The 23,123-nt window shown below is 41.8% G+C and overlaps 1 protein-coding gene across 1 annotated transcript; it reads right to left on the bottom strand.

Annotated features, from left to right (window-relative positions):
• Positions 1–668: 668 nt before the first annotated feature.
• On the bottom strand, positions 669–9,303 carry cbx1a (chromobox homolog 1a (HP1 beta homolog Drosophila)). Its single transcript, XM_038737167.1, has 5 exons — positions 9,198–9,303; positions 6,936–7,191; positions 5,674–5,845; positions 5,382–5,476; positions 669–4,409 (listed from the first exon to the last, which is right to left on the bottom strand). Exons 1-5 carry the CDS (start codon positions 9,301–9,303, stop codon positions 4,259–4,261), a joined length of 780 nt encoding a protein of 259 aa, XP_038593095.1. The 3' UTR covers positions 669–4,258.
• Positions 9,304–23,123: the final 13,820 nt, after the last annotated feature.

Genomic DNA, 23,123 nt, shown 5'->3' with positions numbered 1-23,123 from the left:
CTCATGTACAATTTTGACATACTTCCACTTTACCTGAGTATCTCCAGTTTTTGCTACATTATACTTCTACTGCACTACATTTATGGGACAGCTATTCTTGTTTTTTAACGTAATTAAAAAAAATAACTACACAAGCTTAAATTGTTCAAGATGAAATGAATGACTAACTTTTGGCTTGTGACCCCTACCAAAATATGTCTAGTTGGGGCCTCTTGTCACATTTCAGTTGTCTGAGTTGGTAGCAGTTCCACTAGGACACTTCCCCTCTAAACTTCTCACATATTTTCATTTAAATAACTAACTGTCTGTGGCCTAAAGAAGTCAAATTATTAATTATTATTTTTACTTAAGTAGGACTCTGAAATCAAGACTTTTAAGTTGTGGTATTACTGGATACTTCTTTCACAACTGGAAAAATCAATGCTCACAGGCATCACCGGGTGTTTTTTAGGCTTCTAAACATTCACGACTAATACCATGTATTTAATAATTGGGAGTTGTCAATGTGGTATACATGTGAAAATGCTGTACTGGCACAAAGAACCCACTGGTAGCACAAAATAAGATTTTAGCAATCACACAACTTTCTAAATGTTCACATAACTGTGGTAGTTAGTTGTTTATGTTGTCATTACAATAATAAAAAGACTAATTGAGACACCAGTACAAATAGCTACGAAAACGAAAAACCTTTATTGCCTAAAACAGACAATTAAAAGTAGATGGGCCACAACAGTGACACTGCAAGGGTAACCAATAAACATGCAACAGGACAACACTAGCTAATCTGCTAAATACAGAGAAAGGTTTCAGAGACAAGATAGAGAAGCTAAGTAGCAAACCCAGGTCTAGCTGATCCAATCCCTTCCCATCAAAGGTAACGTGTAACAGAAGGCAGTCATAGTGCAGGACATTTTACTTACAATACTAATGTACATGAAAATATAAGTCCCAACAGCCAGAAGTTCTAAAAAAAAAAATAAAAGATCTTCAGGAAAAGTACTGAATATATTTAATTGAAAACAGACAAAGTAGAAAGGTTAGGCCCAACATACAGATACTAACATGCAGAGTATCACAGAAATTTTAGAGTCAGAGGTTTGACTTTAAATGCTATAAACTCTTTAAACTGACTCAACTTACTTTGAAAAAGAATAAGATAAATCCCACACACAAACTCAACTCAGTTCAGCCTCTTAAGGAAACAAAGTAGAGGTCAAAAACATCAGAGAGCTGATCTTGGTCAAGTGTGTAATGAGCATCTTCCCATTTCATCATCTGGCCTTGTTGTATGAAGTACATAGGCAGAAATATTGGGACTGTGTTTTTATGTAGCTTGCTGCTTTGTACATGTCTTCCATAGAATGTCACTGAGGGTTAAGGCTCATTAAAGTCTTTCTGGAACAAAAAGTAAACATTTAAAAATAGCTGCTGTTTCAAATGTGACACATGGCAGCGCAAGGCGAAGCAGAAGAATGTCCACTGAAAATTAATTTGCATTACAGTAAGGAAAACATTTTCAGAATTAAATGTCTTTAAAGGTGAGCGCTCTCATTAATCTCCAGCCGCAGCAGGCCACTGAAAACCAACAGTTCAGAGATCAGGGATTGTAACTAGCTAAGCCGGGTCTGCTAACAGAGGAAGCTACTATGCTAACTTTAATACAGTATACATAGAAATAAGCACAGCCGGGCTACATTCGACACATTAAACGCAGCAGAGAGAACACCACTGAAAGACCTCTCATATGAAGCAGTCATGTTAATCATGCTGAATTCAAAAGTTTTATTTAATATCAAAATGTGTTTTAACATAGGACCAGTCTGCACGCAAGCAAGATGAACCAAGAAATACTCTAAATGTGCTGAAACATCATGTCTTGAGTGTTGCCCGGCCAGTGCAAGCTAAAATAATACAGCATAAAAAAAAACCACACGTAGCTGAGTGTCTGTGATGGTTCGGAGAGGAGTGGAAATGAAGATTTTAAACATACTTTCAATCGTTCCTCCATTAGCAATAAAAGCTAGTTGTGTTTGTTACAGAGCCGCAGTCTCACATCCACCTACCAGCCACGGTCATAGGAATTAACAAGCAGAAACTTTCACCATAAGCCAGATGTGATGAATGTGCAGATCACATCTGATAAATCACTGACATATGGCTGGTCAGGTGTCCCACTGATGGTTGTCTTGTCCAACACTATTCACTTCTGGTTCAAACTGGGGCACGTTTAGACAGAGAAACTTTAAGTTTCAGCAGAGAGAGATTATATATATTTTAATACTACTCGTTTTCCTATTCTTACATTTTGGTTTCAAACAATAGCTGTACCTTGCAAATAAACATGATTTTTAGTCCAGCTTGCTTTTAATAAAACACTATCAGGGTTCCTGAAGAAATGCAATTGGAGCGCAGTGCGCTGAGAGGTTACCATCAGAGTTTGGCTGAAGTGGAAACCTGCCGATTCTGAGCCTAGCACTTCGTCCATTCCAGTTTTATGATGCGTTTGTCGGAGCGATCATCAGTTGGATCCATCTAATCTACGGCTTTAAGAGCATCTCACTTTGTTTAGACTGGAGTCCTTGGTTTGACATATGAGAGGCAACTCTTCAAGTCAGTGTGCTCGTCAATCTAGCAGTGGAAAATGAAAACCTGCCAGATGCTGATTTTGCTGCCGTTTGTACACTATCAGCCACTCTGGCAGGTAACCAACCAGCCTTAGTTCTATTAAAAATTAACTGAATAAAATTGATAAACTGGCACGAGAAGTCTGGGAACTAAAGTCTGTACACTTATGGTTATACTTATAGTTCACTACTTCTGTAAGTGGTCATTTTACTTCTTGTCCTAGGGGCGACAATTTGGCTTCCTACTAAACAAATACTGTGACCTAGTCTTGAAAATGGCTGGTGAATTGACAGTATTACCACATGACTGACTTTCCCTGACCATGTTCAAGAAAATACCAAGACTAACTCAAACTGCAACATCATAATATATACCTTAATTTCTATAACACATATGATTGTGTCACACAAAATACAGCAGATGGACAGTTTTACATTCACAGAAAAGCTACACGTTTGCCTCTAAACCGCCACCAAATTAGCACAAATACTTCAACTAATGGTTTGATAAAACAGACTTTCATTCATTTTAATACAAACAATTTAACAGGCAGTACAGGGTTTGGCCAGTAGCATCACCCATGGCTGGAATGACTGCACTGTTTCAGCTTTTTAAACTGTTTTGGCAGACAACTGCAGGACATTTGAACACTGGCTGGTTGGCTGCCACATTGGCTGGTAGGACATGTAAGGCCAAAGCCAACAACTGGTGGTCTTTTCATGTAGACTGTACATTTCACACTAACATGGACAGATTAACAAAGACGGGTTTCTGTGTCAACCTGTCCGTGTTAGATGAAATGTAGAATAGCTTCGATCAAGAACAGTGTTAAGTCAGCAATAATGAGAACCCAGGTGGCACGAAAAGAACAGATACTTAAAGACATGAATGGTTTGTCCGTTCTTTCATTCCTCCATAATACCTTGCCACTTCACTCCCCTCCAAAAGACGTTCCCTCCGAAGTATCCTAACAAAGCAGGAAGGGAAGCTTGTGCTCTCTGATCCGCTATAATTTGAGCCACTTTCATCAGCTGGAAAACATTTCTTAAAAACAGGAATTCTAAATGAAGAGTGGCGTACGGGGGGAGAGAAACATTCAGCTTGCTTCTCACGTGGATGGACACGTTAAAGAGGTAGCTTGACAGCTTGCATTGTAGTCCTGTATTTCCAACACCAGGCACCTGTCACCAAATCGAGCAGACAAACACTTTAAGTAATTTCACTGTATTCAGTTCAATATTCATCTTGTGACGCCAAGGAGGAATGCTAGCAGAATAAAGGCCCCGGTGCCCATCAAGCGACACGTCCCTGGTGACAGAAAGACATTAAAATAAGACTAAGTGTCAACATACCTCTTTAAAATATTTTTACATTTTCAGTCAAGATACAGGCGGGAGCATCTTTTGAGGAAAGGACACCAGTCTCCTTTCAGGGCAAGAAAACAAACTTCTTTCCTTTCAGCTACATTGGCAGTTCACTCCCAACAATCTGGGATTTTCTCCACTTTCCCTGCCAAAGTGGCTGCTAGAATCAATTACTTGAACAGTTCACCAGCATATAGTTGCTTTCCCGCCCTGGAACTTCCATACTTTCTTTTCCTCTTTGCACCTCTGCCCCCTCCTCCACTCATCTAGTCTTTTTTCTCCTCCTCTTTCTTCTCCTCCTCCTCCGTGGGGTAAGAGTGCCAGGTGAGGCGCTCCTCATAGAAAGAGATGACCACCTGGGGACATTTGATGTTGGCCTCCTTGGCTGGGACGAGGTCGGCCTCGTCTGAGTTCTTCCTGTTAATTTTAATTCAGGAGAAAAGAGAGGAGGGAGGAGTAGAAGGGGAGAATCAACATGCAAGAGAGACGGGACAGAAAGGAGGAGTAAAGAGCAAGGGAAAGACAAAAAAAACAACAGATAGGACAAACAAATGAGAGGGAGATAAAGAGAGAGCGCAAAAGAGAACAGTGTTTGACAATCGGCTCTTGGCCATTTCTTTCCTCCAACTATAAACACAAAGTAAAGGTTTTAGTCTGGTAATTAACAAGGATAACCACCCAAAGTTGTTCTCTGGGACAGTGGTTCCCAACTGGTGAGTGAAATCTGAGTGGGTCGTGAACATGTGGTTTACTTTCAACTTTACTGTGAATTTCTACAACAGTGCTTTTATTTTAAAAGACTGTTTTCCACTTCCTAATGGGCCTCAGTGCTGCGACCTGCAACTTCACAACTGACCTTCATTCTTGAACATCTGTTCACTGTAATGGACTTTCCTCCTCAGTCTGAGGGGAAGCTTGCTTCACTACTGAACAAACAGTCAACAACAATAGACTTTGTAAAATAAAGAATTTACGGCAGAGCTTTTATTTTGAACTGGCATAAAAAGCAGGTAGGCCAGCCAATGAATGAAATTTCATTTTTTTTCATTTATGATAATTTAATATACAAAATAGCTCATATTTTAATTGACATCTGTCCAGTTCTATTCATTTGTTGCACTGATGTGTACATATAGGAGGACTCCTAGTGGTAAGATAAGATCCATTGTGAACACGGCCCCTTGTGGTGAAAAACTGGACCGTTGAGGCTATACCAGTTACTGTCACCACTGCTCTAGGAGCTATAAATGTGGGTTTCCAAATTACAATCCATAACCTGTCTCAGTTTTTTTGTTTGTTAAACATACTGTTGAATCCCAAATCACCTTTAAAAATAAATCTACCACAAAGCCATCTCTGGACCTTTATAAAATGACAGTGAAGACCCACCACTTCATGAGGAACATCAGCTCTCCACTGGAGTCTGTTGCTCCAATAATCCTTTCCGGCTGCAAACCTCTGCCAAAACCTCTGGCCTTCTCACCCTGGAGACAGGAAGTATAAAAACAAGAAGCCACATGACCAAAAAAGAAAAAACAGACGGGTAACAGATAATGCTGCTACAAATATTAAAGCACGTGAGTGTAGACGTTGTATATAATTAGTTAAATTGTAAATTTATTTGTGGTCTAGCTAACTGCTGGGAGTCTTTAGTTTGAAGCATGAAGTCTCCTTCACTCACCTCCTCCTTCTTCCTCTTGCTCCCTCGCTCCTCTGAGTCTCCCGAGGCCTCGCTGGTGACTTTCCTCTTGCCCTCCTTCTTTTTCTCCTCCTTCTCTTTGTGTTTCTGCATGTACTCTGCAATAAGGTCGGGGCAGTCCAGGTTCTCTTCTGGCTCCCATGTGTTATCCTCACTAGAAAGGTGGGTGCAGACAGCACACATGAATGGAACATGTTCAGTCAGCATTTGTTCGGAACACATTCTCACTCTTAATTAAGGCATGAAACATGCGAGGACCCTATTGAAAGAGAAGGAATTATTCTTTTCCCCCCCCAAATGAATCCCATTTTTGGCAGCCTAAACAGGCTTGAAAACTCAAGAAACTTTTCACAAAATTCAAGCTTGGGGAAAATTTTCATGTAATATGGTTTTGGCGCAGGTAGTGGCAAAATGGCAGATGCATCATGTCCAGGCCTACGAAAAAGCCTCTGGGAGTGATGCCCGAACCCCAACAAGAAGTCAGCCATTTTGAATTTAATGGCCATTTTTGGCGATTCCCAGGCTCCATACTTTAACAAACTCCTCCGATCGACTTCAAATTTTGGCTGTGCAATCTAAAGGCATTGACAATCAAAAATTGTGCCAACTGTGAGTTTTCGCCGAAAGGGGTGTCCATGGCGTGGCCTCGAATATCGATGATTCGCCATGAAACAGGAAGTTTTTCCAGTGTACATGCTCAGACCTGCACCAAACTTTACATTTTTGACAAGTGTCCTGCCCTGAGCACATCTACATGCTAATATTCACTTAATGCCATAGCCTTAACTATTGGCAACAGGAAGCAAGCCATTTCTGATAATCATCTGATTTACAAGGCATTTTCATAGCGTGGTCCACACTTTATGTACACAACAGAATTACCGGGTGTTCTCTAGCGCCACATAGGGGACACAGGAACCGACGATTAACTCCTTCATGACTGCTCCAAACTACGCAATAATTCAGAGCTGTCTCCCTGTCCAATGCCGCTTGTAGCTTTGATTCCTAATACTTTCTTTGTTTAATAAAAATGCAATGTTTAAGGTAATTTGCAGGCCGGTAATTTTATAGCAAAATTCTAAACTTTCAATTTTGTGGGCATGATGCAATGCTGATCCTTTATGCTGTCATTTATTTGCAATTTTTAAACAAAAAAACTTATTTGCTACCAGAAACAAATCCTTAAAATACCAAAGGGCCTAGAACACCAACAGAGTGTTACCTTAGTGGAAACTCATACTCACTCAGAGAACCCCTTCCATTTCAGCAGAAACTCCGCTTTGCCCTTCACCACTCTGCGGTCCAAAACCTTCTCCACCACATATTCCTCCTCTTCCTCCTCCTCCTCCGGCGCTGCTGCTGCTGGTGCTGCAGCTACTGGCGCTGCTGCAGGTGCGGCGGCAGGTGCCGCTGCAGGTGCGGCAGGCTGCTCCTCCTCATCAGCCTTCTTGCCCTTCTTTCCTGCAACAGTCGCCAGCTTGAAGTCTGCTGAGGGCGCCTCTGGTGGGCCGACAAGGAAACATGTGGATAATGATAAGGATTATAATAATGAAGTGATAAATGAATTATAGTTCATTTATAGCATGTTTTAATACTATAACTTTCTGTTTGAATAGTGAAAACACACTGGCATATGAGCTGCCCAGTCCTGAACACTTACGAGGCCAAAGCATCTCCTGCATTAAAACTGACATGACATGTAGGGACTGAAAGATAACTGAAAAGTGGTGATCTACAAGCTACATGTACAGCAACATGCAGCCGTCTTGTCTTTTACTATAGTTATATGGCTATACTCACAGGCAGGGGTGGAAATGAACACCTGCCAAGCACCAAATGCAGGTAGATTTTGCATTTGGTGGCCAAATGTTGGAAGGCTACCTGCCACATTGGCGGGTAAATTATTCAGTACGATATTGCCATAATAGCTTTTTGATGGTACACAACAGCATTTCTTTTTGTCATGTGTCGCACTTAATTTTGTCCCCACTGTACCCATTGATCTAAAATCGTGTAACACGGATTAGGGGCGTTCATTGGTGTTTTTTATGTTCATTTCAGGTTACTTGTGTCTGATTGGCGCATATATATATATATATATATAAGGGGGTGGACGTTAGGAGATTGAAGTTGGGGTCGGGAGCCGTCAAGTCGTGCTTGGAGTACCTGGAGTGTTTTTAGCATTTAACTAGCTAGTTACCACTATAACGTGCATACCTGTCTACCCTTCCGTCTCCCCCGGGCTTCTCCCATATTTTACCGTTCTCTCCAGGTATCCCCCCATTAAAATATCTCCCCGTAAATCTCCCGTTTATTTATACCTGCTGTTTGCTACGTTCCCCTCCGTTAAAGCCAGTGAAGCAGAGCATAAAATAAAAATTAATTAATGAGGAGGTTTAAGTTGAATGATTAATAAGCATCTTGTAAGTCTGTTATGTCTTAAGTACATTTTATAGCAATACATTTATTTTGCTTCAAATTTCAATCTGGTGTCGTCTTTAAGTTTGTATTAACCAGAATGTGTGAGTGTGTGTGTGAGTGTGAGAGAGAGAGAGAGACACCCCCATGTATTTGTCTGTTACAGTGTGACAGCTTCTCAAGACCAAGAAAAGTCCATCACATTTTCCAAACAGCTGGAAAAGTGAAGTCGGTTAGCGCTAGCCAGTTTAGTCCTTAGCTTTATGGTTCTTTATATAATCTGCTTTATCTTTTCCAACTATGATATGGTAAAAATTAGGGCTGCATGATTAATCTAATCGCAACTACAATCGTGATGATGTCACATGCGAAAACATAACAGCTGTAACTGGATTTATTATTCAACTAGTGGTTAAATAGTATATCAAAAATTATAATGAATGTAGTAATTAATATATTATTGTTATTCTAACAGTATACCATCTGACCATGGTACTCTATTCATTGTTTTAATATTATACACTCTTGTATACTAGTTCCTCCTCCAGGTTGTGATTAGAGCCTCTGCTAATGTACATTTAGCCAGAGCCAGTATACCAACATGTTCATTTGTGGCTCATTTGTGTTTAGATAGGTTAAACCTCTGTTGTTCGTCATTGTCCGAGCTATATTGTCCAAAACTGTATTGATATATGGACTGACAGTTTGGCTTGTGTATGTATGTGCGCGTTGTTGTTGATATTGACCAATTGTTCTTGTCACAAACATTTATTTTTGTATTATTAGTGTGCACTGTCCCTTGATCGGTAACAGGGTGAAACTACACGAGCTGACAGCGGCTGTGTCACCCGACGCTGGTCTCCAAACACACGAAACAGCTGTTTGTTATTCTAAAGATAGAAATTATAAAGACAAAGAATGTGGGTGAAACGATGGATGAGCACACGCAGGTACCAGGGATCGTCTGAGCTACAGAGAGAGCTGGAGGGGAGTAAAAAGGTGCAGCTCCCCACACCACCGCTTACTTTGGCTTGCCTTCAACCCACCAATCAATCATGATTTCAGTTAAATGCTAAAGTTGCTGTTACCTTGTCCGTGGTCCGCTGGCAGAACACCGGCTGCTTTTTGATCAGATGCCGTCGTGCTGTTGCGGACGCGACATAAGTTTTTTTTACGGTGGACTGATGGTAACATTAACTGTTTACTTTTAGCTTGAAATAATCCCATACTGTGGACACTTCTTCTTTGTCCCTTGCTATTTTCTCTTTCTACCTCCACTTTGCAAACAGTGCCATTATAATAACCTCGTGTTCACAGAGTAAACGCGATGTGCGACAGTTATAAATGTCCGTGCTAAACAGTGTGCTGGATAGTTACATGGATGAAACAAAGCATCGACGCAAATTCATTGCAAATTCATCGAAATTCTTCGATTTAATCGATGAATCGTTTCAGCCCAAGATGTGTCACAGTAGGAATCTAACCTGGTTCTTTCACACCAAAGTCATGTCTATTATCCACTGCACCATCACCACCCCACAATCTTTAAACATCCTACTTTATTACTCATATTTGCATTCTTTCGTTGGGGCAGCTCAGTTTTAATGAATGCCTTTTTGCAACACATGAGTGCACTGTACTCCCTGTCCCCTCAAAAACAATGGTAGGGGAAACAATGCAATATATTTACCTCAAATAGGGATGAAATGGTTACCGCTAAGTTTTGTGTAAGGATGCACCGAAATGAAATTTCTTGGTCAAAGCCGAAAACAAATACAATGAAAAAATGTCCTTTTCACTCAGTGTTTCCCACAGGATTTGGAGAGACTATGGTGGGTGGGTCCGAGGCCCAAGAGGTAAAGTCCGGTAAAGTAAATTACATGTGTCTATTTACTTCTAATGTACACATGTAATATATTTTATACTTTCTGTGAATAGAGTTCAATTAATCTTATTTCCATATTGTATAGACAAACACATTTTCAAAATGGGTCAGACCGTTTGTTGCCTTTTCTAAGAAGTCAGCCACAGATGGAGTGGATGTGCTAGGGGACAATTCAGCAGAACAAAGTCTGCAAACGGGCATTTTTGCGTCTTTCTCTGACACTTTAAAATTCTTCCACACTGCTGATATGTCAACGTAATTGGTCGGTAAAATTTTATCTGACTTTGACCGAACACAGAAAGTGCTATTTTTACTATTTTTGGACAATTAATTTCGGTGGCTGAACATTCGGTGCATCCTTAGTTTTGTATTTGATTTGATTCTGGGAGTGATGGCCTATCACAAGACCTGTCTTAAAAAGAATGTATGTATGTCCTTTAATTTATAATCTGACAAAAAGGAAAGACCCAGACTCCCCATCCAACCCAGATCAAAAGCCACAGGGATTCCATGTTAGGCCAGGCAAGAGAGAAAAGAAGCTGAAACCTGAGTAGAGAAAGACAGGAGGAGGGGTCACCAGATAAAGAGCTGTACCGTTTCAAAGGACTGGCTCAGACAAACACTGTGAAAGCCTTTAACTATTACATCTGGAGTGTGTCTGCTAGTGGTCCCACTCCAGCAGCCATTTTGACAACTAGAGAGCCAAAGTCATGACACCACATCCAGGCTAGCCGCTGTTATTCAATGCCAACTCTATTTCAGCATTCCTACCACCGCCTTGTCTAAAACTATTGTGTTCTTTACTTTACCACTACACCAGTTGGTATTATAAATGTAAACCACTGTGATTTTAAAAGAATCAAAACAATCAGCTTCGTAGTACAGAAAAAAAAAAAATACAAGCCCTTCAGTACTTGGGGTACTTGTCCCATAACTTAGCTTCATCCAAAAATCATCTTCTAAAGTAATTTTTCACTTTTTAGCCGTTACGTCGTATGGTAATACAGCTAGCATGCCGTCCATTTTTTAACTAACTATTAAAAACTCATCACCGTATGACATTGTTGCACCGGGCACATTGCAATGTTTGCTAAAAACTACAGTGACCCAAATCTTTTTTTTTTTTTATACAGTAAATATTGATGGTCCACTTTAAAATATTTACATCAATAGTATGGGGCAATGGGCTTGGAGCTGAGAGGCGCAGACAGGGTAGGGAAGTCAAAGCATTGGCTTCATGAGCAACTGCGACGACAAAGAATATCACCATCCCTTTTACCAGCTACGTCAACTCTATTATAAAATATAAACGATGTTGAGTTAATGAGCTAACCCCTGCTAACCCCCCCACTTCCAGAACGAAAAACAAAACCAGCACACTTAAAAGTAACATTTTATATTTTAAACATTCATCACCGGTTGGGCATTAAACACATCACTACTGCGAATACAGGGAGATTTACCTGGTGGTGAGAGAATTAGACCCTGTCTACACAAACAAGATTTTACAAAACCATGACTATTCTATGAAGATTTTAAGAAACGCTGGTTGCAGTGTTGTCATGTAGACAGACAAACTGGAAGTTTTGCTTTGTAACGTCAGAGTGCGTGCGCGCCACTGCCTTCTTCGTTTACAATTTTATTAGGCTCTGATTGGCCAACATGGCTTTACGGTTAGGGTCATATCCCCGTCTGGTGGTTTGGCATGCTCTTGACAGCGCCTGATAGCATGTCGACAGATTTTTTTTTTTTTAAATGAAGGAGGAAAAACTCTGGTTATAAAAGAAAACACCCGTGTACATGTGGACTAGGCCTAAAATCAGCACTGTGAACTTGTTTAGCATCGGCTTGACGGATGTTTTTTCATATCAGCTTCTTCCACACACAAGATTTTACGTCCGTGGGCTACTCAGGTTTTATTAAAGGAAACCCAAATATATTTGGCGAGCATTTTACAGAGAAACATAGGGAGAGATGCTATCTATTAGGTTATAAGATGCAGACACACAGATTGTTTTACAAGCACAGACCCAGTGAACAGAGGTGTCATTTGGTACAACGTTAATTTTGGTCATTTTGATAAGCTTCGTTATTAACAAATCCACATGTGGCACACCTGGGGCTGAAAACGGTATCGCTGGTGGAAATTGTGCGTTCTATGCCTTTTTGGCAACTTTATAAATGTAGCCCACTGCTGATGGAGAAAGTACACCCAGCAGACACATACAGGGAGTGAGAGACAGGACGAGGTGGGGGTGTTTGCAGTAGAGGCGTGTCAATGTGGGGATGTGGGGAAAAGAGAACTGAAGGGAAAGCAGGCTAGTGAGTAAACACTACAATAAAATACAACCTAAGCTACTAGAAATATAAATATACCTGCTAACCCCAACACCGAGTTTCTCCCCTGTCCCGTCAGGGCCCATCCGGGGGAATATCAAGAATCCTGAAAAAACGTCAGCCTCTAATATGCATTGCTAGGGCTCTATCCTGACCAAACAGGTGGCTGTAGTAACAACTTGTCATCCACAAGGTAGCCATGCCATAATCATAGCCTGCTTTATAGTCTATTTTTACTAAATTAACCTGAAACTAGCAATTGAGACCATAAACTCATTAGCAAAATGTTTTTTTCTGACGTAGGGTCATTTTTTTCATAGACCTCTAAACCGCCCCTTGCGGCCATTATACAGAATGCAGGTTTACGGTATTGGCTGCACTTCTCAGACCCCGAGGCTATCCGCTTTCACTCCTTAACCCCTGGAGTCACGTGGCGTCTAATGTTCATCTTTGTTTGCTAACTTACAACCCCGTTAACAAAAGAGAGTCTACCTGATTATCATTTTGTCATTTGTCATTTTGAAAATCCCAAATGTGCCGGCTAACATGACCAGGACTAATGTGGTGGTTAACATTAAAGAAAAACGCCCCCCTCCATGCCTCTCGAATAACACTGAGCATGATCTGCAGGCTGCATCCACCGAAAGACACACAGCGGGAATCGCAACTCCAATTTACACACCTGGGCAAATTAAGTCACCATGTCATGACTTGAAGGGTTCTTACATTACCTCAACAGTAAAACAAAGCTGTTCTGTCCAGTGTTTCATAAGAGCAGCGTCGAAGCCAGCGTGGTGCAGTTTGTCCACAGCGCCTGCACACGCCGTAGCCTCGCGCACGGCATTAAATAACGCTAGTCGGCGAATGCCAAAGTATGTTCAGATACTCATTTCATTGATTTCGCCACAATACATTGCAATTCAATAAAACCTGAGCAAGTAGACGAGCTGGTCGGCCTGCTCCCTGCAACCAGAGGGCAACATGGCTGGCGTGTTTTCCCTCAACAGCTAACTGTTAGCTAACACATGAGCCTTACCTTTACAGAGAATGCTTCGCAGCGCTTTTAAGGGCTTACGGTAGGCCCGAGTGACAACGCTGTGATTTGACCTGTCTGTTGTAGACGATGAAAAAGCCGACGGCGCGCAAGTGGCGACACACACAACTACCCAGGAGCTGAATGGCGTGCTTTGGAACCACTCTCCCTGTACGTGATTTGCTGCTGTATAACACAATAGCCTGAGCGTCGCTCACAACCAGTACCGATGCCGTTCTGCCCGCCAACAGCTCCACCGGACGTTACGTCAACACAAGGCATAATGGTAGGTGAAGTCTTTGCGGTTTCCGATTCAGACCGGACCAAATCCCAATTAAACCTAAACAAATATTTTCTGCAGCATATAAACAAACCTTTGTTTAAATATAAATAATGTGCACTACTGCCTGCACTGCACTGCACTACACATTCACAGTGTAAACATTCATGTTTAGATGACATTCCTGTGAAATCCCTGATATCATGGGTTTTTTAAGTAGCCTATTAGATGAAGGATGCAATATGAACTTCCGCTCCATCATTGATAAAATTCAATCTGACCAATGAGTATAGAACAGACAATGTATTGAATTGGACTACTTTGGGTGGTCACTGTAAATGTATTGCACTGGTAAACTAATTCATTCAGTAAAACAAAAGCTGAAGGTATCCAGGATAACATACGCTTCACTTGCTTTAAATGCAGAGTCCTCTCTTTGTGAATTTGTTGATAAGATGCTATTTAAAATTGTTTGCAAAACAAAACCCATTAGCCTATAAAAAACTTTGTGACAATAAATACTGTTGACTCTGGCGGCCTTAATTATTTAGATTTAGGATTTTTTTAGGATTTTTTTTTTTTTAATGAGCCCAAACTACACTTTTAAAATCAACTGGATCAAAAATGTCCATGTGGACCTTCACTCCAAATTAGGGAATGCTTCTTATTAATCAGTGGGGCGTGGCTGAGTTGTGACTTCTTTTTTTTATATATCCTGACCCTCCCTGGAGCTACAAATATTTTTACTTGAGCCTCACTAAGTGACTGGGGGAAAATACTCCATATTTGTATTCAAACCAAAAGGTATGGTATTGGAGAAAATAAAAAAGCAGAGGTTGACCTTTTCCAACTACTATGCGTGAATTATACTTTCCGAGTACGCGAGAGTCCGCGTGATGAAAAAAATCGTCATCAGAGGGGGTACATGCAGAGACTCTTTCAGTTGTAGAAAATGTATGGAATATTATAGGTTAGTTCACAATAAGCAAGAGTGTAGGTTTTCCTTTGGAGGAGACACTTATTTAGAGGTGGGGTCTGGGGTCTCAGATTTTTAGCATTAAACAATTAATTTCCTGCATTCTGAATATTATGTCCTCCATATTATGTCCTCCAGGTTTTTATGGTTAATAGAATCAAATTGTCTCATGCTATATGAATTGTTTTTAAGTGGACACAGGGACAAGACATATCCTGTTACTGATATGGAGGCACTGATTGCTTGTCTAATAGTTTGAATTTTGTCTGTGAAGAAGGAAGCAAATTCATTACAGGCCCTGTTGGATAGAAGTTCAGAGGCTACAGACACAGGAGGGTTGGTTAGCCTGTCGACGGTAGCAAACAGGGCACGTGCATTATTAATGTTTTTGGTGATGATGTCAGAGAAGAAGGACCGCCTTGCATTTCTCAGCTCTAAATTATAAATGCGAAGTCTCTCTTTATAGATGTCATAATGAACCTGGAGATTTGTTTTCCGCCACCTGCGTTTAGGGTTTGGTGGACCCCTAGGAAGCCGAGGGGTCGAGATTCAGGGTGGGGGCTCGTCTCAATAAGCGTATTGGTCTTATGAACCCCCAAAAGAATTACAGATTGAACGGAAATTGGTTCGAAGAACGTCGGTATGGTTATTGCGGATGTAGCTATGGTAGGCATGGGAAGAGCGACGGCTGAGAAATCGGCAGTGTGGTCTAGTGCCCGATGCGGATGGCTGGACCTCGTGCCCCCAAAGAATGGTAGCGGTGGTAATCTGGTGCAGTTTGAAAGGGCAGAAGAAGGAGGAGGGTGAGGACTGTTCTGGCGGCTGCTCGGGTGCAAGCATTGCCTCCGCGGCCGCTGAAACTGGTGAGGGTTCTGCCTTGATGTAATGTGATGTTTTCAGGTTGGGCTATGTGGTTTTCATAGAGAAAGGAATGCCTTTCCAAGGAGAAAGGAACTCGCGTCACAAGGCTACAGTGCCGTTGGGTACCGTGTGATTGTGGACGGATTGTTTAGCACTCACAGTTCTTTCCATCTTTTAGTGACTGCTGTTCAATCTCATAGTTGTTCTAAAGTTTTGGTAGCTGACGCTACAGTACTTTAGCTTAGCCGTTAGCGACTTTAGCTTAGCAGCTAGCGATGGCTTCTCCTTCTCCCTCTCTCTCTCCTACTTTCTCCTGCTCGGCGTGTCAGATGTTCAGTTACTCCTCTGCCTCCTTTAGCGGTAATGGTACATGTAATAAGTGTAGTTTATTTATAGACATGGAGGCGAGGCTCAGTGATTTAGAAGTCCGGCTCCGCACCTTGGTAGATCAGTCTTTAGCTACTGTAGCTAGCCAGTCCCCGGTAGTCGGTGCAGAACGGCCTGAGTTAGCCTCTGGTAGCCGTCCCCGGCATCCCCTGTGCAGCCAGGAAAGGGGGGGGGGGTGGCTGGGTGACTGTCCGAAGGAGGAATAGTCGTAAGCATTCAAAGTCCACGGGTCACCATCAACCTGTTCACGTTTCTAACAGATTTTCCCCACTCAGCGACACACCTGCTGAGAAACCAACTCTGATCATTGGCAGCTCCATTTTCAGAAACGTGAAGTTAGCGAAGCCAGCGGCCATAGTTAAGTGCATCCCTGGGGCCAGGGCGACAATGAGTCTTATTTGTAACTGCTGGCTACAGTAAGATTGTTATTCACGTCGGCGGTAATGACTCCCGGTTACACCAATCGGAGGTCACTAAGATTAATGTTGAGTCGGTGTGTACATATGCAAAAACAATGTCGGACACCGTAGTTTTCTCTGGACCCCTGCCAAATCTGACATGTATAGCCACATGTCATCATTCCGCCGCTGGTTGTCGAGGTGGTGTCCAGCAAACGATGTGGGCTTTGTAGATCATTGGCAGACTTTCTGGGGAAGACCTGGTCTGATCCGGAGAGACGGCATCCATCCCACTTGGGAAGGAGCAGCTCTCATTTCTAGAAATCTGGCCAAGTTTATTAGATTAGACCAAATCCATGACAACCCAGAGTTGAGACCAGGAGGCAGTCTAACACACTTCTCTGCCCTTCTTTTTCAGCAGTTACCCACCCAAAACCCTACGCAGAGTCGCAGTCTAACACACGTCTCTGCTCCTCCATTTCAGGAGTTACTTAGTGAAAATCCTATAGTGACGGTGTCTGCCCCCCGACCATCGAAATTATTTAAATCAAAGGTAAACAGAAGAGGAGCTGTGCATAAAAACCTCATAAAAATTCAAACCACAAGAGCAATGGTGCAAACGAATAGGAGAGTTAAATGTGGACTCTTAAACATCAGATCTCTCTCTTCTAAAGGTGTACCGGTAAATGAACTAATATCAGATTATGATATTGATTTATTTGGTCTTACTGAAACCTGGCTGGATGATGGATAATATGTTAGCCTAAATGAATCCACCCCTCCCAGTCATATTAATACTCACATTCTTCGAGGCACAGGCCGAGGAGGTGGAGTTGCAGCTATCTTCGACTCTAGCCTACTAATCAGCTCTAAACCTAAACCAAACTATAACTCATTTGAAAGTCTTGTTCTTAGTCTTTCGCACCCAAGTTGGAAATCACTGCAACCAATTCTCTTCGTTATAGTGTACCTGGCCCGTATTCTGAATTCTTATCTGAATTTGCAGAGTTTTTGTCAACTTTAGTCCTTAAAACGGTTAAGTTATTATTGTAGGGGATTTTAATTTTCATGTTGAGAATGACAGCTTTAGTACTGCATTTATCTATCTGTTAGATTCCATTGGCTTCTCTCAGAGTGTTCATGAACCGACTCACTGTTTTAACCACACCCTCGACCTTGTTTTGGTGTATGGTATTGAAATTGAACATTTAGTGGTGTTCCCACAGAATCCCTCTTTGTCCGACCACTGTTTGATAACTTTTGAGTTTGTATTGCTGAACTACACGCCATTGGGCAAAAATTTCTATACAAGATGTCTGTCTGAAAGTGCTGTAGCTAAATTTAAGGATGCGATTCCATCAGCTCTAAATACATTATCTAGTCACAAAGTAATGGAGGACTCCTATGCTAGTTTCAGTCACTCCCAAATCGATCATCTTGTTGATAGTGCTGCAGGCTCGCTGCGAATGACACTGGACTCTGTAGCCCCTCTAAAAAAGAAAATACTAAAACAAAGACGGTTAGCTCCATGGTATAATACTGAAACTCGCAAATTAAAGCAAATATCGCGGAAACTTGGCATTCCACCAAACTGGAAAATTCTCGTTTAATTTGGCAAGATAGTCTTAAAACTTATAGGAAGACCCTCCGTAATGCCAGAGCAGCGTACTACTCGTCATTAATAGAGGAAAATAGGAACAACAGGTTTCTTTTCAGCACTGTAGCCTGGCTGACAGAGAGTCGCAGCTCTATTGAGCCAAGTATTCCCATAGCTCTCAGTAGTTACGACTTCTTGAGCTTCTTTAATGATAAAATTCTAACTATTAGAGACAAAATTCACCAAGACCTGCCCACAACTGGCACCAACTTATCTCTTAACTCAGGAACCTTAGAAACAGCTGTAGAACCAGATATATGTTTAGACTGTTTTGCTTCACTCAGTCTTTACCAAATAACTTCAATAATTTCTTCATCTAAACCATCAACCTGCCTCTTAGACCCCATCCCGACTAGGTTGCTTAAAGATGTTTTACCCTTAGTCAGCACCTCTATACTAGATATGATCAATCTGTCTTTATCAACAGGCTATGTAGCACAGTACTTTAAAGTAGCTGTAATTAAACCTCTTCTGAAAAAGCCCAAACTTGATCCGGATGTTTTAGCCAACTATAGAGCTATATCTTCCATTTCTCTCTAAGGTTCTGGAGAAAGCAGTTGCTAAACAGCTGTGTGACTTTCTACAGAGCAATAGTTTATTTGAGGATTTTCAGTCAGGATTTAGAGCTCATCATAGCACAGAGACAGCACTGGTGAAAATTACTAACGACCTCCTTATTGCATCAGACAAAGGACTTGTCTCTGTACTGGTTTTATTAGATCTTAGTGCTGCATTTGATACCATTGACCATCTGATCCTATTGCAGAGACTGGAACATTTCATTGGCATTAAAGGAACCGCTCTAAGCTGGTTTAAGTCCTATTTATCAGATCGATTTCAGTTTGTACATGTTAACGATGAGTCCATGCATGCCAAAGTTAGTCATGGAGTTCCTCAAGGATTGTCCTCGGACCAATCCTCTTCACTTTATATATGCTTCCTTTAGGCAATATTATCAGGAAATATTCCATAAGCTTTCATTGTTATGCAGATGATACTCAGTTATATCTATCGATCAAACCAGATGAAACTCATCAGTTAGCTAAACTTCAAATGTGCCTTCAGGATGTTAAAACCTGGATGACCTGTAATTTTCTAATGTTAAACTCCGATAAAACTGAAGTTATTGTTCTGGGGCCTAAGCACCTCCGTGACACATTATCTAAAGATATAGTTTCCCTTGATGGCATCGCCCTGGCCTCCAGCACCACTGTGAGGAATCTTGGAGTTATCTTTGATCAGGACATGTCGTTTAAGTCTCACATTAAGCAAATTTCAAGGACCGCCTTTTTTCACCTACGTAATATTACGAATATCAGGAACATCCTGTCTAAAAATGATGCAGAAAAACTAGTCCATGCATTTGTTACTTCTAGGCTGGATTACTGCAATTCCTTATTATCAGGCTGCTCGAAAAAGTCCGGTAAGACTCTTCAGCTGATCCAGAATGCTGCAGCACGTGTTCTGACAGGAACCAGGAAAAGAGATCATATTTCTCCTATCTTAGCTTCTCTGCATTGGCTTCCAGTAAAATCCAGAATAGAATTTAAAATCATTCTTCTTACCTACAAAGCTCTTAATGGTCAGGCGCCATCTTATCTTAAAGAGCTCATAGTACCTTACTACCCCACCAGAGCACTGCGCTCCCAGAATGCAGGGTTACTTGTGGTTCCTAGAGTCTCCAAAAGTAGACTAGGAGCCAGAGCGTTCAGCTATCAAGCTCCTCTCCTGTGGAACCAGGTTCCAGTTTGGGTTCAGGAGGCAGACACCATCTCCACATTTAAGAGTAGGCTTAAGACTTTCCTCTTTGATAAAGCTTATAGTTAGGGCTGGCTCAGGTAGTCCTGAACCATCCCTTAGTTATGCTGCTATAGGCCTAGACTGTCGGGGGATTTCCTATGATGCACTGAGCTCCTCTCTCCTCTTTTCTCTCCCTCTGTATGCAACCTCATCCCATTATTGCATGTTACTAACACAACTTCTCCCCTTTCTGGTAGTCCTGTGCTTTCTCGTCCCTCTCCACCCTGCAGGTGTTTCTGGCTCTGGAGCTGTGGAGCCTGGATCTGTGGCTGCGGGTCACCTGCTGCCCCCGTGTTCCTGCTCGACACCCTCTGCTGCAACGACTATTGTTATTAGTCTTATTGTTATTATTGTTATTATAATCATTAACATTACGATGGTTACCATTAACACTACTATAAATATCTGTACCATTTTTCATTTAGTCTATAGCAACATTACCTTCACTGTCTGTACCTCTGTGTGTGTATATTGTGTAGGCTGCCTCCCTCCCCTCTCTCTCTCCTTCCATCCCTCTCTTTTTCTCTCTGTTCCTCTCCTGCCCTCTCTCTCTCTCTCTCGCTCTCTCTCTCCCTCTCTCTCCTTCACCCCAACCGGTCAAGGCAGATGGCCGCCCACCCTGAGCCATGGTTCTGCTGGAGGTTTCTGCCTCTTAAAAGGAAGTTTTTCCTTGCCTCTGTCTCCTAGTGCTGCTCTTGGTGGGAACTGTTGGGCTTCTGTAAATAGCATCATAGAGTACGGTCTAGACCTGCTCTTTTATGAAAAGTGCTGTGAGATAACTGTTGTTGTGATTTGGCGCTATATAAATAAAATTGAATTGAATTGAACTGAATGTGGGTGGGTTGCATGGTGCTGGATAGTGATGTGCAGATCGAGTATCGATTTTTCTGATACCAAAGTTTCCTGTTCTAGGATCGATTTCTAAACTCAGCTTCTTTAAAGTGAGCGCTGCAGCCCTTTACATTTCCTGCGATTGAATACTGACTCTGGCCGACTGTAGAAACAGTCACGTCTGGCTGTATTTTAGCTCTGAAGGTAATAATGATGCTGTGTGTGATGAGTGTGCAAAGACAGTGAAATACTTTGACAACACTTCCCTAAACATCTGAGATTAAGTCTGTCACAATAATAGGATGATGTTATGAAGCGGCAATTCTGAGCAGGATATTTTTATTATAATTAAAGAATATGACAGTAGTTTGATGTGTTGTCATTATGCAGCTATTATTTTGAATTGGTAAGGGCACAGCCTACTCCTTATTTCTCTCATAAATACATAAATGGGAGGTCACATTAAACTAGAAATAAAATATGTAAAAAGTATTACTAAGTAAGTACCAGCCTGGGTATTACTTGGTATTGGATCATATAGGAATTAAGTGGTATCGCACATCAGTAGTGCTGGAATATGGGAATGAGGATGGGGCTATTGGTGCTTGGCATAGTGGTGCCATGGGGGAAGACAGATGAGTCTATGTCGTGGTAAGTCCTGGTGGTGATGCTGATGGCTGGTGCGGTGGATTGGGAAAGATGCGGTGCAGCGCCTTAGCTAGCTGTAGCCGTGGCTGAATGGACAGCAACACTAGTGGCAGTAGCTACACAAGAAGAGATTAAGCCTCCTATTCAGGAAGAATGGCTCTGTTGGTAGTAGCTGAAGGAAGTGAAGAGGAAAGGAAGAGGCATGGTCCTGTTCCTGAACCTCAGTTTACATAACTCTCCATGAGTGGACTTTGGCCCAATCCCAGTGTCCACCCTCACAGACTTACAGACTGAGGCGCATTCCCGGGAAGTCCGTGAGGGTTTAGGGCTGTCCCACTGTCAAATCGGCAAGTGCGTGAGGGCTCTTTCGCGGACTTTTTGAGCCCTTTTTAGACCCTTTTCGTAAGTCCGCATTTCTGCAGACTTTGCCTGAGGGAATTGCCCACAGTTTATAGCGGTATGACATGAAACCATAGACTGTATATAAGAAATGGACGTAGTCATCGTGACGTCACCCGTTGGTTTGTGGCCTCCCGTTTTGAAGCCTCGAGTTTGGCCGATAGGTCGCCGCCATGTTGAGTTTTTGCAACCAGGAAGTGCCCGGAAGTGACGATACGGTGGAGCCAACGGCCGTGTGCAGCGCTAGCCAGCATGCTTAGTTGAGTGCAACTGAAACTCACGTTAACTCATTTTAACAGGGCTGATAACTTTGTCTAGCGAACAACAGTCTTAAAACTAAATGTACTCACCAGAGAAAGTGAACAGCCAACTCCTAACAAGCTTTTTCAATGGTGCTGGTTAAATTTACACAGTGCCAAGGGTACGAGTCGGCTCTAGCCTGATTGACCGGTTGCCATGGTAACGACTTGTAAATCATAGATAATCCCGCCCTGAAACATACTCTGCTTTGTGGTCTATTTTAAAATAAATGGGACCATAATTTACTAAATGATCATTTTGTATTGAAGAAGACTTGCCACTGAGACCATAAACTCATCATTTCCCATTATTTCTAATGGAGCCGGACTTCTTTTTGCAACCAGAAGAGTCGCCCCCTGCTGGATTTTCAATAGAATGCAGGTTTCAGGGACTTCCGCATCGGCTTCATATTGCTTCATATATTCATAAGCTTCCGGCTTGCGTGAAACACAGGGTTACCAGGGGAAGCCCGGAAGCGAGAGAAAAATCCCAGCAAATCTGCGGTATAAGAGAAGAAGAAGAAAAACAGTAAACAAACAAGCATCGACGCCAACGCTGACGTTAACATTGTTAGAATTTTTCTTAACTTAAGATGGTACATAGAACACATGAAATCGGAGGAAAGCAACCACCTTTACACACTTAATTTATTCAACTATTTATTTTAGTTTTTACTTAATGATGCTGTTTTGACCAACAATAGTGTATTGATTATTGACAAATATATACTGACATTTACCTCTCCTCCACTCTGTAGGGCAAGAGCATGCAGGACTTAAAAATCAGGCAAAAACATAAAATAAGTGTGCAACATGTTTCAGCGTCGTCAAGGTAACGTGATAAAGTGGCAAAGTGCTTTCCCGTTCCTGTTTACAGCATTTTGAGCCCTTGAAGCCTCTTCCACTCAATCACTTTCCAAGTGACGTCAGTAAAGTCTGTGACGGTTCAGGGCTTAGGGTTTAAGGGGGACATTGGGATTGGGCCTTCATCTGCAGTCCACGGTCAGATGACACACCCAAGAGTTTTTCCTGATAACTGACAGGAAGTTTTATTCTGTTTACTTCGGACAAGAGAAATTGATTTTTCACCCAATCCAGTTGGAAAGATTCTCCTCCATGACAGAGAAGTAAAAATTAAAACCACCAATCATGTTGACTAAATGTCCCTCTGTGACTGAATTCAGCTTTCTCCACATCCTCCCTGGGAAAGAAAGAATCCACCT

The sequence above is a fragment of the Micropterus salmoides genome, unplaced genomic scaffold (assembly GCF_014851395.1).
Source record: "Micropterus salmoides isolate LMB-PRFRI ecotype aquatic unplaced genomic scaffold, ASM1485139v1 Ms_hic_scaffold_10, whole genome shotgun sequence".
Lineage (NCBI taxonomy): Eukaryota > Metazoa > Chordata > Actinopteri > Centrarchiformes > Centrarchidae > Micropterus > Micropterus salmoides.
The sequence above is the reverse complement of the archived record's forward strand: the minus strand, read 5'-3'. Positions and strand labels throughout refer to the sequence as shown.

Bases quoted from the DNA above. Each gene is read 5' to 3' on its own strand.
- cbx1a (XM_038737167.1), bottom strand. From the start codon at position 9,303: ATGTTACCATCAGTCCACCGTAAAAAAAACTTATGTCGCGTCCGCAAC. The intron at 7,192-9,197 runs GTAACAGCAACT...TCGGCCCACCAG, and splicing joins GCCAGCGGACCACGGACAAG to AGGCGCCCTCAGCAGACTTC. The intron at 4,410-5,381 runs GTGGGTCTTCAC...TAAAATTAACAG, and splicing joins CTGATGTTCCTCATGAAGTG to GAAGAACTCAGACGAGGCCG.